This window comes from Melospiza georgiana, chromosome 16 (genome assembly GCF_028018845.1).
Source record: "Melospiza georgiana isolate bMelGeo1 chromosome 16, bMelGeo1.pri, whole genome shotgun sequence".
NCBI classification, from domain to species: Eukaryota; Metazoa; Chordata; class Aves; order Passeriformes; family Passerellidae; genus Melospiza; species Melospiza georgiana.
The window spans coordinates 14,931,356-14,943,899 of NC_080445.1; the positions used below are offsets into that span (position 1 = coordinate 14,931,356).

General features: G+C 56.9%; 1 protein-coding gene across 3 annotated transcripts; it reads right to left on the bottom strand.

Annotated features, from left to right (window-relative positions):
- Positions 1 to 105: 105 nt before the first annotated feature.
- Positions 106 to 11,608, bottom strand: WDR24 (WD repeat domain 24). 3 transcript variants are annotated; one of them, XM_058035268.1, is made up of 10 exons: positions 11,529 to 11,608; positions 10,026 to 10,933; positions 9,518 to 9,695; positions 7,121 to 7,796; positions 6,907 to 7,022; positions 4,966 to 5,087; positions 4,564 to 4,668; positions 3,425 to 3,762; positions 560 to 744; positions 106 to 461 (listed from the first exon to the last, which is right to left on the bottom strand). In XM_058035268.1, the coding sequence occupies exons 2-10, from the start codon at positions 10,504 to 10,506 to the stop codon at positions 293 to 295; spliced, it is 2,370 nt and encodes a 789-aa protein (XP_057891251.1). In that variant the 5' UTR covers positions 10,507 to 10,933; positions 11,529 to 11,608; the 3' UTR covers positions 106 to 292. The 3 variants fall into 3 exon arrangements, with proteins under 3 accessions (XP_057891251.1, XP_057891252.1, XP_057891253.1); XM_058035269.1 differs by having other exon boundaries at positions 11,457 to 11,529; XM_058035270.1 differs by lacking the exon at positions 11,529 to 11,608 and adding an exon at positions 11,412 to 11,465.
- Positions 11,609 to 12,544: the final 936 nt, after the last annotated feature.

Genomic DNA, 12,544 nt, shown 5'->3' on the forward strand with positions numbered 1-12,544 from the left:
GGACACCGGGGACACCGCAGGGCCGGGACCCCCGCCGGAGCAGGTCCGGGGCCCAGGCCAGGGGACACTGCATCGAGGAGAAGCAAAGACAGGAGTCATCATGGCTCGAATCAACTGCTGGTTTGTTTTAATCCAGTAAAAAACGGCCGGGCAGGGGGTGCCCCCCCAGCCCTTATTTACACAAATAAATACAGAGAGAGCAGTGCCAGGGGTACCGGGCAGGGCCCTGCTGCCCCACCCCGCTGCCAGGGGCTCAGGTGTGCTCTGGGGGTCCAGGTGTGCTCTGGGGCTCTCAGGTGTACTCGCAGAGGTGGCCGCAGCCGGCGGGGCAGTGGGAGCTGGTCTCCAGCCACTTCATGATGTGCTGCAGGTGGCCGCCGTGGCTGCAGCCCTGGCACCAGACGAAGAGCCCCTTCACCACGTGGTGACACACGGCACACATGCTGGCACACTGCCGACACCTGCACGGGGACATTCGGGTGGCTGCGGGCAGGGAGAAGAGGGGACAGGGACACCCACCCCATCCCTCTGTCCCCAGAAGCCCCTCTGGGCCCCTCACCTGTCACAGATCCAGCCCCTGTTGCTCATGGGCCGCTTGCAGTTGCTGCAGTTGACGTGCAGGGTGGTGGAGGCCTGGTTGAGGCAGTTGATGGCACGGCAGGTGCTCAGCTTGATCACCTCGTTGGAGATGTTCCAGAGCTGGAAGCGCTGCAGCAGGTCGATGTAGGACGTGTACCAGTGCTCCTGGGGACAGCCACACACAGCTGAGCCTCCACAGCCACCCTGAAACCCCCTCAGGAGCCCAGCCCTGCATCCCAGAGGCAAAATTCCCCTGGGGGGCTCAGCCTGGAGAAAAGGAGGCTCAGGGGCGGCCTTCCCACTCTACAAATCCCTGAGAAGAAGGTGGAGCCAGGTGGGGTCAGGCTCTGCTCCCAGGGAACGGGGACAGGACAAGAGGAAATGGCCTCAAGTTGTGCTGGAGGAGGTTTAGTTTGGATATTAGGGGGAATTTCTTCATGGAAAGAGTGGTCAAGCACTGGCACAGGCTGCCCATTGCAGTGGTGGAGTCACCATCCCTTGGGGGGATCTAAAAGCTGTTGAGGTGGCATTTGGGGACATGGTTCAGTGATGGCCTTGGCAGTGCTGGGGGAATGGCTGGACTCAATGCTCTCAGAGGCCTTTTCCAACCTAAACCACTCTGTGATCCTCTGATCCCTGCAGTGGGAGAACAGCTCTGCAATGCTGGGGAACTGTGGAAATCCAGGGCACCAGGAATATTTCTCTCTATGCTCCGGGGTGCCCTGACTTTGACCCTCATCCATGGTGAAAGTTTCCTAAACTTCAAGATAAACTAGAATCCACAAAAGGGTGAAATAGATTATAGAGAGCAGTGTAGGTATATCACTTAGGTGGGAAATTTAGGTTTTGGGATTTTTAGTATGTTGTGGATGGAAGCAAGATGGAGGCACAGGGTGTCATCCTGGGTTTCTTCTTTATCCTTCTTCTTCCTTCTTCTTGGGTTTGGGTGGCATTTTGTAATTGGGCAGAAAAGTCCCCACTGGAGGCTCTTAGGGATCAGTGATTGGGTTAAAAGGGAAAATAATCCAGGTGTCAGTTCTTAACTGGATAGTTTAGCTTTTAAAGACCTTGTAACAAGAGATTGTTGGCCATTTTTGTGGTTCTTTTTCCAGTGCCCTGAGCCTGGTGTGGACAGTGTGCAAAACTCTAGATAAGGTAACAATAAACAAGGACCTGAAGACCAAAAAAATCCAGTGTGTCTCTCTTTCCTGACACAAGATGGCTCCAGGAGGGTCTCCCCCAACAGGGGAGCCCCTGGGAGGGCCCAGCCTCAGTCCTCTAAGTCAGAGAATTGGCAACAGGTACCCCAGAGCATCCTTCCCTGCACCAACAGGGCAAGGGCACCTCCCCATGCTGGCCCTGCAGAGCCCACCTTTGTAATTAAAAGAAAAGGGGGAATTGTGGAGGTTCTTGTTTATTGTTACCTTATCTAGAGTTTTGCACACTGTCCACACCAGGCTCAGTGCACTGGAAAAGCACTGCAAAAATGGCCAAAAATCTCTTGTTACAAAGTCTTTTAAAGCTAAACTATCCAATTAAGAAGTGACACCTAGATTATTTCCCCTTTTTACCCAATAACTGGTCCCACGGAGCCCACAATGCAGATTTTTCCACCCAATTACAACATGCCATCCATGGAGAAGAAGGAAAAAGGAACATGAAGAAGAAACCCAGGATGACACTGGAAGAGCACTGCAAAAATGGCCAACAATCTTTCGTTACAAGGTCTTTTAAAGCTAAACTATCCAATTAAGAAGTGACACCTAGATTATTTCCCCTTTTAACCCAATGTGAGAAAACAGAGATAGTGCAGAAGGTAATCTCACCCCTGAGGAGTTGCAGCTGCACTAAATACCAAAGATTACGAACAGGCCTGCCCTTGATAGACCACAGCTGTGACTAGTAAGGAAGAGTGCCACAAAAAAGAGTGGGTTAGCTGGTCCAGGAGAGAGTTGGAGAGTTGGTTGTACAGTGAGGAAGAAGGAGTCAGTGCTGTGAGGAGCTGCCCATGAGAAATCACTGAGGAGGTGTGGAACTTTCACAATAAGACGACAACATCCCACCTCAACTCCCTGCCAGGACTCCTGGTGGGGCAGGAACCAGAACCCTGGAGCTGCTCACCTGTTGTGGTGTGCTGTAACGTCCCATTTTGGCCTTCCAGGTCATTCCCCCAGGTGTGCCTATACCTCTCTCCCTTCCCCCTTGCCCCCATGCTGAGTGAGTCCTGTCAATCAGGCTGAACATTCCAGCAAGGCGTCGTGTGGTTGGTCAAGTTCAAAGGATGCCCCTATGCCCAAAGGTCATTGGCCTGTCTGGGTGTCATCTTCCCCTGAGACCCTGCCCCTCTCACCTGGTTGGTGGCTCACCTGTACCTCCCCTCCCCCTGTCCCTGAGCTTAAAGGTCATCAGACCATGTGGTGATTGTTCTGTTGGAGCAGCTCCTCACGTTCAGACCTCTGTAGCCATGGAATAAACCTCTGGACATTAAACCTTCCAGCAGAATCCTCTCCTTTTTCTCTTCACCATCGCCTGAAGCCATTCCTCCTGAGGTAAACGGGGTTCCTAACAAGCCTGGACTTGTTCAGTGCCCAGCTGCAATCTCCAGCAAGCCAAGGTATCTCTGGGGTGATACAGCACAGCTGCTGCCTTTGGCCTGGCAGCGAGGGTCAGACTGGCCCAGGCACAATCTAACTGGGAATATTGGGAGCCTTTTTTCCAATACTCACCCTGCCTTGGAGCTGCCCTGCCAGGGGCTGGGGGAGAAGGGACGTGCCCCAACCCCGGGCAGGACCCCATCCCCAGCTGTGGTTGCCAGCGAGGCGTGGCCCTGCCCCGGGGGCCGTACCTGCGTCTGCTCGTCGATCTCCTTGCGGATGCGCTCTCCCAGCACGATGAGCACGGACACGGCCGTCTGCACGTCGCCCTGCTCGGCGTAGAACAGCAGCGTGTCCCGCACGATGGGGTTGAAGAAGTCGGAGGGCAGGCGGTTCTCGTAGAGCGAGTGGGAGATGGAGATGAGCGAGAAGGACTCCACGGGCGTCAGCGACACCGTCTCGGCCTCGTTGCCGCTGACGTGAGGGGAGTCGGCCTTGTCCTGCAGGTGGTCCAAGGCTGACGGGTTGTCCACGATCTCGTGGCGCAGAGGGAAGGCTTCCTGGGGAAGGCTGTATTCCTGCTCCTCAGCTGCAGGGAGGAGCAGCAGAAAACCCAGCTGTGGAGCCCTGCATTTCTCTTCACAGAGAAAAGCAAGGGACAGTTCTTCCCAAGAACAATTCTTATCATTTGTTGTGCTTGTGTTTGCGCCAAAGCAGAATGCAACATGGAGATTGTTTACCCAAAGTTATGGTTGTCACAGACATCTTTTATGAAAAATCTTGGTTTTAAGATTTTTCCTCTTGAGAAGCTGGCAGGCCCCAGGAACAAAATGTGAACATTGATTATCTGCTGCTGTGAAATGCAACAGGTGCATCTGTGATTGGTCTCATGCAGTTGTTTCTAATTAATGGCCAATCACAGTCAGCTGGCTCGGACAGAGAGTCCAAGCCACAAGCCTTTGTTATCATTCCTTCTTTTTCTATTCTTAGCCAGCCTTCTGATGAAATCCTTTCTTCTATTCTTTTAGCATAGTTTTAATGTAATATATATCATAAAATAATAAATCAAGCCTTCTGAAACATGGAGTCAGATCCTCATCTCTTCCCTCATCCTAAGACCCCTGTGAACACTGTCACACGTGGTGTTTTGTTTCCTTGGCCTATCAGGGCCAGGTGTGTGTGTGTCAGGAGTGTCAGGTGACAGTCACGAGATTCAGTGCAATGTGTGCAGGATTGAGTGCTTGGCAGATTCCGTTTTAGATGTATAGAATAATACAGTGTAATAAAGTAGTTAATTAGCCTTCTGATATCCATGGAGTCCTCATCATTCTCTCCCCTTGTTGGGGCCATCACAGCACTGGGACAGACAACACCTCCCCTGTGTGCTCACCATGTGGGTTCTCGTGGTCCATCATGTACAGGTCATCCTCGTCTGCCTCCACATCCCCCAGCAGATAATCTGCAGGGACATCGCTGCCCTCTGTCTCCTCATTGTCTGCGTGCCCAGGGAAAGAGAAATCAGCTCATCACACCACTGGATCCACGTCCCAGTGTCCTGCCCAGCATGCCAGGCTGTGCCTGAGCCACACAGCTCAGTTCCCCACCACTGTCACCCCAGATCATGGGGGAAAGTTATCCTCCTGCAGCGCCCTGGGGCTCGGTGCCCTGCACCCTGGGGCTGCAGCATGTGCAGCCACCCCAGTTCACAGGATGAATGCCCCAGTTTGTGCCCTGTCTATGGCAGAGGGGGGAAGAGCTGTGGGACTGGACTGGGCCCCCCCAGGGGTGTTACCCTCGTTGTTGATCAGGGTGGAGGAGGAGTCCATGAGGATGTTTTCTGGGCGGCTCTCTCCTTTGCTGCGGTCCAGCCTGGACTCGCTGCCCAGCCCAGCAGGGATATCTTTCAGGTTAAAGCTGGGGGAAAAAGCCAAATTTAACAGTCAGAGGAGTATAAAGTTTCCATTTCAGCGAGCAAACAGCCTGGATACAGGTGTCCAGTTGCAATTTGAATGGAGAAACATGAGATACAGCGATATCCCTTTGTGGGCAGAAGCCACCAGACTCCACTGTGTGACTTACAAACAAAGACACATTGTGACCGTGGTCACAGCCCTTCCTCCAAGCCTGGTGGCACTGCACATGCACTGCTAAGGTCTCCCTGAAGAATTGCAGAGCTGAGCAGGCTCCTGGCTCCATCTCCTTCTCCTCAGAGGCAGGTGAGCAGGAGCTGCCTGGCTCCAAGGTGCCTGGCTGTTCGTTATGCATCACCATGCTTGGCCTTCACTGAGCTGGAGAGGGGAAGGGCTGGGGCTGGAGCAGAGCCCAGCTCCCCAGGCTGCTGCCTGCTGTGTCTCAGACAGGCACAGCCACACGGCTGGAGGCAGAGCTTGGTCAAGGACAGGGCTTGTTTCCTTTGGTGTTATTTGAGGATGTGTCACTCACTGTGGGAACCCGGTCCTGCGAGGTCTGACAGCTCATTTGGAGTCCTCACCCCACACGTTCATGTCATTGAGAAGAGGAAAAACAAGTTTTCCTGCTTCATCAGCCCACAACGGGTTCCCCACAATGCCAGCGTGCTGCTGGCAGAGCTGGGCTGTGCTCTCCCTTGGAAAGGCTCCAGAAGAAAACCTCTGCACAGCAGCAGTTCCAGCTCCAGCCATGAGACACCTTCTGCACCCCCAGCCCTTGGCCACCATCACTGCCCTGGGCACTGCTGAGGCCTCACCTCAGATCCTGTGGTCACTTTAGGGGGCCTCATGACAGGAAAGACATTGAGGGGCTGGAGTGTGCAGCTGGGGAAGGGTCTGGAGCACCAGGAGGGGCTGAGAGAGCTGGGAAGGGGCTCAGTCTGGAGAAAAGGAGGCTCAGGGGGGACCTTGTGGCTCTGCACAGCTCCTGACAGGAAGGGGGAATTAGGGGAGTCGGGCTCTGCTCCCAGGGAACAGGGACAGGATAAGGGGAAATGGCTTTAATATGTGCCAGAGGAGGTTTAGATTGGGTCTTTGGAAAATTCCTTCATGGAAGGGGTGGTCAGGCACTGGCACAGCTGTCCAGGGCAGTGGTGGAATCTCCAGCCCTGCAGATGTTCAACATTATGTAGATGTGGTACTTAGGGATTTGGATTAGTGGTGGCCTTGGCAGTGCTGCTGGGGGAATGATCTCAGAGGACTTTTCCAACATTAGAGATTCTGTGATTCATGAATTCAGTAACTGCAAAGCTGGTCCCAGCCCCACGCCCCACCACAGGCCAATCTTTGGTTGAAGGAGAGAAGGGAGCAGCATGTGAGGCTGCACAGATTGAGGCCAGGTTAGCCACACCAACATGGGAAATGGCTTTGTTCAAACAATGACAACATGCAAACCAGCACAGCCTGAGGCTGAGGGAGAGCTGTCCCTGCTTGCTCCCTGTGTCTGGGGCAGGTTAGTTATTATACAGAAACTGTTCCCTGTGAGGTTGGGCAGTCTATGGCACAGGGTGAGAAGCTGTGGCTGCCCTGGATCCCTGGCAGTGTCCAAGGGCAGGTTGGATGGGGCTTGGAGCAACCTGGGATAATGGAAGGTGTTCCTGCCATGGCAGGGGTGGAATGAGATGAGTTTTAAAGCCCCTTCCAACACAAACCATTCTGGTATTCCATGATGTGATTCCATAACCCCATCCCAGCCAAGGAGCCATTCCCACTCCCCCCTCACAGAGCTATCCCCCTCATCCCATCACTCCCTACAGTTCCTGTACCTGTTCATGAGTGGCAGGGCAGTGCTGCCTTTCCCCATGCTGTGGTTGAGGTTGGTGGACGACACAGTGCCGAGGCTGGAGTAGATAATCCTCAGCATCGTCCACGTCTGAGCCACCTGCGTGGAACACACTCCCTGTGAGACCTTCCCAGGCCAGCAGCACCCTAACCCCACCCCTAACCCTAACCCTACCCCTACCCCTAACCCCAGCTCACCTGGTTGCGCTCCAGCCCCTTGGCCACCTTGGCGTTGTGGTCGCAGAGCTCGGCCAGGGGCCGGCCGGCCAGCGCGTACTGCTTGGCCGTGTGCACGAACCAGTCCATGCTGCCGCTCTCCACGTCCGTCTCGAACACGCTCAGGGCGCTGGAGGACGAGATGTACTCAAACTGCTCCGTGGGGTCCAGCTTGCGCTTGAAGAAGATGGGGTGGCGCCGGTCGCCGATGTAGGGCTTGCGGTTGGAGTCGGAGGAGATGAGGCTCTCCTTGGCGGCGAAGGCCAGGTCTCCGTAGAGGCTGTAGCACAGCCCCTCGGGGTTGGCCCGCTCGATGGGCTGGCTGGCGTCCTTGAAGATGTGCTGGTAAAGGGTGCTGTCCTTGGAGCCCGAGAGCAGGAAGTAGGGGTCGTGGAGGTGGCGCCACACGATGCCCGTGGTGACGTCCTTGTGCTCCTCGAACATGGCCGAGGGGATGAAGGGGCGGCGCACGTCCCACACGTAGATGTTGTGGTCCACCATCATGGAGCAGGTGGCGATGTGGTGCTTGCACTCGGGGCGCCACTTCACGCGCGCCACCGAGGCGATGGTCTGCACGCAGTAGATCTCCTTGGCCCGCGTCGTGTTCATGTCCCACACCTTCACCATCTTGTCACGGCCGCCCGTGGCCAGCCAGCCCCTGGGACAAGGAGGGATCGGTGGTGTTGAAAATTGCAATGCAAGATGCTTTCAACTGCCATCTGTATGGCAGATTATCTTTTGTCAAGTGGGCAGTTTGTCTTATCTCTCTCTCTGAGTGACCACAATAACAGGCTATTGAATGTCACTGCATGGCTGATAAGAACTACAGCATCCCATTGGGAGACGTGAGGCCAGAGGGAGGAGCCAAGCATTGCTGCCCAGATAAAATCCAGGGGGAGGAGCCAAGCATTGCTGCCCAGATATAATCCAGAGGGAGGAGCCAAGCATTGCTACCCAGATATAATCCAGGGGGAGGAGCCAAGCATTGCTACCCAGATATAATCCAGGGGGAGGAGCCAAGCATTGCTACCCAGATATAATCCAGGGGGAGGAGCCAAGCATTGCTACCCAGATATAATCCAGGGGGAGGAGCCAAGCATTGCTACCCAGATATAATCCAGGGGGAGGAGCCAAGCATTGCTGCCCAGATAAAATCCAGAGGAAGGAGCCAAGCATTGCTACCCAGATATAACCCAGAGGTTTTTGAGACATCAGCATGGCTTCTCCACTGGATTCCCCAGAGGAACAGCAGCTGCCTCTTCTTCCACTGGATCTTCAGAGGAAGAATACATCCTTCTCTACAGATCCCCCTTGCTCCAACAGAACCACCCCTGACACTGCAGGAGGGCTGAGCCACATTTCCAATGGGACTGCTGCCAACACCCTGACCCACAGGGTGTCAGGTTGGGTTCTGACTCTACCAGTGTTGTTCTAGTGTTCTGCATTGTTTATTTTATCTTTTTATTTTTCTTCCCTATTAAAGAACTGTTCTTTCCTGCTCCCATATTTTTTGCCTGAGAGCCCCTTAATCTAAAATTTATAGCAATTCGGAGGAGTGGGGAGGGTTCACAGTCTCCATTTCAGGTGAGGCTCCTGCCTTCCTTAGCAGACTCCTGTCTTTCCAAACCGAGCCAAGTGGTCACCTCTCTGCTCCCACTGTGGCACAGAAATGCTCACAGTACAGGTGTGACCACATCCACCCCACAGGAGGCAGCTGGGCTGCAATCCCATCCTCCCATGGGCTCCCCTGGCATCTCCACTCCGCAGCAACCAGGTCAGGCAGCACCTCCTTCCTGCCCCCAGTTATGGCTCTGCACCTCTAGAGCCCATCCCAGCCAGACCAGCTCCCTCCGGCTCTGCTTTCCACTGGCCAGGCACAGCAGAGAGGAAAAGGCCATTCTGAATGGGTTTCAGTGCCTCTCTAAGACCAGGAGCAGTGGCAGCACTGCCTGGCAGGGAGTGAGGAGGGACTTGCACACTGTAGCAGCTCCTTCCAGATCCTTCCCAGCAACCTCCCAGGAAAGGCAGGAAGGAAACACGACTGAACACAAGCAAGCTGTGTCCCTGAGCAGCCAAGCAGTGCCTCCCTCAAGCTGAGCACTGGAGCAAGAGGCTGCTGTGACACTGCTATACTCAACCATAAGACATCCAGTGAGTCAAAATCCCCTAATTTATCAAAAAAAAATCTCAAACACTTTTATACCACCCCAAATGCTCAAAGCAACCAATCAATCCCATCTCCCAGCAACATGCAAGCCCCTGAGACACGGGGACAGGCTATCCCAGACCATGTTTTCCCCCACAAAATCCCAATCCTGTTTTCAGGGTTTATCTTGTCCTGCAAGGCTGGGTGGCTGCAGGGGTAGGCCCCACACCCACCTGTCCTCTGGGTGCCAGTCACAGCAGAAGACGGGCCCGTTGTGGGCCGTGAACATCCTCTCGTAGCGGTCGGGCCGGCGGATGTCCCACAGCTGCACGTTCCCGTTCTCGAAGGTGGCAGCGAAGGTGAAATAGTCCCGGATGCTGAACTGCACATCACGCACGCTCTCCGACTGGCCTGGGAGGGACACAAGGTAAGAGCTCCATAAAGCTAAAATCCCACTGGGAGAGCAGAGAGAAGGCAGCAGGGAGGGCTGTGACTGTCTTCCATCTCCCACACAGACCCAGCTAGTACTGAGAGGCAAGAAAATGCACCAAAATGCCTCTCAGCTCCTTCTTTCCCTGCTCTGAGCATCACACCCTGAGCAAATCCTCCTTTGGGCAAGAGGAATGACAAAACCCCCAACCTCTGCCTCTCCTAAGGGTGAGGGTTCAAGCAAGGAAAGGACAAAACTCCCAAATTCTGCTTCCCCACAGGGAAATGAGACAACAAGAGGCATGTTAGTACCAGAGAAGGTGCTGACAGAGTCCTTCTTGCGCAGGTCGAAGCACTTCATGTAGCCGTCCTGGGAGCCGCTGAGCAGCATGTACACCTCGGTGGGGTGGAAGCACACCTTGTTGACAGTGCGCTTGTGCTCCGTGAACAGCTGGTCCTGCTTGTTGCGGGACGGCTTGCCCAGGTTCCAGGTGACCACCACGCCGTTGGTGGCAGCGGTGGCCAGCAGGTTCTCGTCCATCTGATGCCACACCACGTCGGCGCAGCTGAAGTTCAGCGAGGGCTTGCGGCCCACGCGGAGGTTCAGCTTCTCCACAAACTGCTCCTCCTCGATGGAGTAGATCTTGAAGATGTTGCGGCCGGCCACCACCACCTGGGCGGCGTCCCGGCACACGCTGATGGCGTTGGCGGGGGCGTCCAGGTGGCAGAACATGGTGCGGCCAGTCAGCGCATTGCCCCCCAGGGCAGTGGTGACCCTGGCCATCTTCTCCATGGCTGTCCTCGGGGTGCTGTCCCCTCTCCTCTCCTGTCCTCGGGGTGCTGTCCCCTGCACACCCACGCGGCCACCCTGCTCCACCTCAGCCAGAGCTGGCCAGGGACAGGCTGGGATCCTGCTGGGCCCTGGTGGCTCCAACCGCGGCTTTTTGTGGCTGCATCAATGGGCCAGGGAGGTGAGTGGCCACAGAGACGCCTGTGGGAAGGAGATACAGCTCCACTCTGGGTTCTCCTCCTGCCGCCCTCTGTGGCTTCCTCTCAGGGAGTTCCTGAAAACCTTCTCTGGGCTTCTTCTTCCCTCCTTGGCCACACCCTGAGATGTTTTGCTGTTGCTGATAATCTAGGTCAAGTACAGCGCTGTGGCTGAAGTGAGCAGCGTCCTCAGCACAAAGTGGGGTGAAGTGAGGCCACGGTCAGCTCCGAGCCTGCAAGAACCAGGGGATGATCCTCCTTCTCTAGCAGGGGGGGTAGCAGTTACTCCAGGCTTCCTGGAGGGATCTCAGGGTCCCACGGGCAGTGTCCTGCAGAGCCAGGCTGAGCTCCTGCCACAGCACTGCCCTCTCCTGCCAGGTCCCACTGATCCCTCACAGCTCACATTCCCACCCCCTCAGGGCTCCTTCGCACCCTCAGGCTCCCGTCCTACCCCTGAGGCCACCCCCAGACCCCCATATCCCACATTCCCACCCCATCCGTGCCCTCTCCTGACCCACAGCCCTCTCATACTCCACATCCCCCTCCTGCTGACCCACAGCCCCCCGCACCCCTCATACCCCACACTTCCCTCTCTGCAGGGCCCGCTCCTGACCCGGAACCCCTTCAGGGCCCCCTCCAGCCTCTCAGAGCCCACTCAGGGCTCCCTCAGAGGCTCCCCAACCCTATGCCCTCCTCAGGGACCCTTCCCACCCCTCAGAGCCCCTGGAGCGCCTTCACAACCCCCTCCTGCCTCACAGAGTCCGCTGCCGCTGCCACCCGGTCCCTGATCCCTCCGTGCGGGGCCCCGGTGCCGCTCCCAAGCCGTACCCGGTGCCGGTTCCCGCGCCGGCAGCTCGGGCCGAGCAGGCCCCGCCGCCGCCGCCGCCGAACTCCCGCCAAGCCACGCCCTCTTCCGCCACCGGGATCGCCCTTGCTGCCAGACCACGCCCCCTTCCGCCACTAGGATCCGCCCCTCCGGACAGACCACGCCCCTTCCGATGGCGGGACACGGCCCCTCACGCGGCCCGGCTCCGCCCCCTGTGGACTGACCACGCCCCCGCCGCCCCGCTCCCCGTTCAGCCCCGCCTATCTGTGGTAGGACCACGCCTCCTCAGCGCCGCCCCGCCCATAGACCACGCCCTTATCCGTAGACCACGCCTATTTTCCGTACTCGGACCGCCCCCTGCATCAGGCCACGCCCCTTTCCTGACCCGGATATCAATCAGGCCCCGCCCATCTCCGTGGCCCTCGAGGCCCCGCCCCCTCACGAAGCCCCGCCCACCCCAGGCCCCGCCCCCCTCGGTATAGGGCGCACTGGGGGCGCGGGGCCATGGCGGACACGGCGTCTTTGGGGTCCGGGGCGATGCGGGGTTCGGGGGTGCCAGGGTGACGTGGGGTGCAGTGGGAATAGGGGTGCGAGGGGGTAAATGGGGATTGGGGTGTCCAGGGCTCCTTGGAGGGGGTGCCGGCGGGATCTGGGGTGCACCGGGAGTGGGGTGCGCTGGGATGAAATGGGGGGCTGGAGGGATGAGAGGGATGTGGGGTGCGCTGGGATGAAGTGGGGGGCTGGAGGGATGAGAGGGATGTGGGGTGCGCTGGGAGTGGGGTGCACTGGGATGAAGTGGGGGACTGGAGGGATGAGAGGGATGTGGGGTGCGCTGGGAGTGGGGTGCGCTGGGATGAAGTGGGGGGCTGGAGAGATAGGGAGGGATGTGGGGTGCGCTGGGATGAAGTGGGGGGCTGGAGGGATGGGAGGGATGTGGGATGCAATGGGAGTGGGGTGCGCTGGGATGAAGTGGAGGGCTGGAGGGATGAGAGGGATGTGGTGTGCTCTGGGAGTGGGG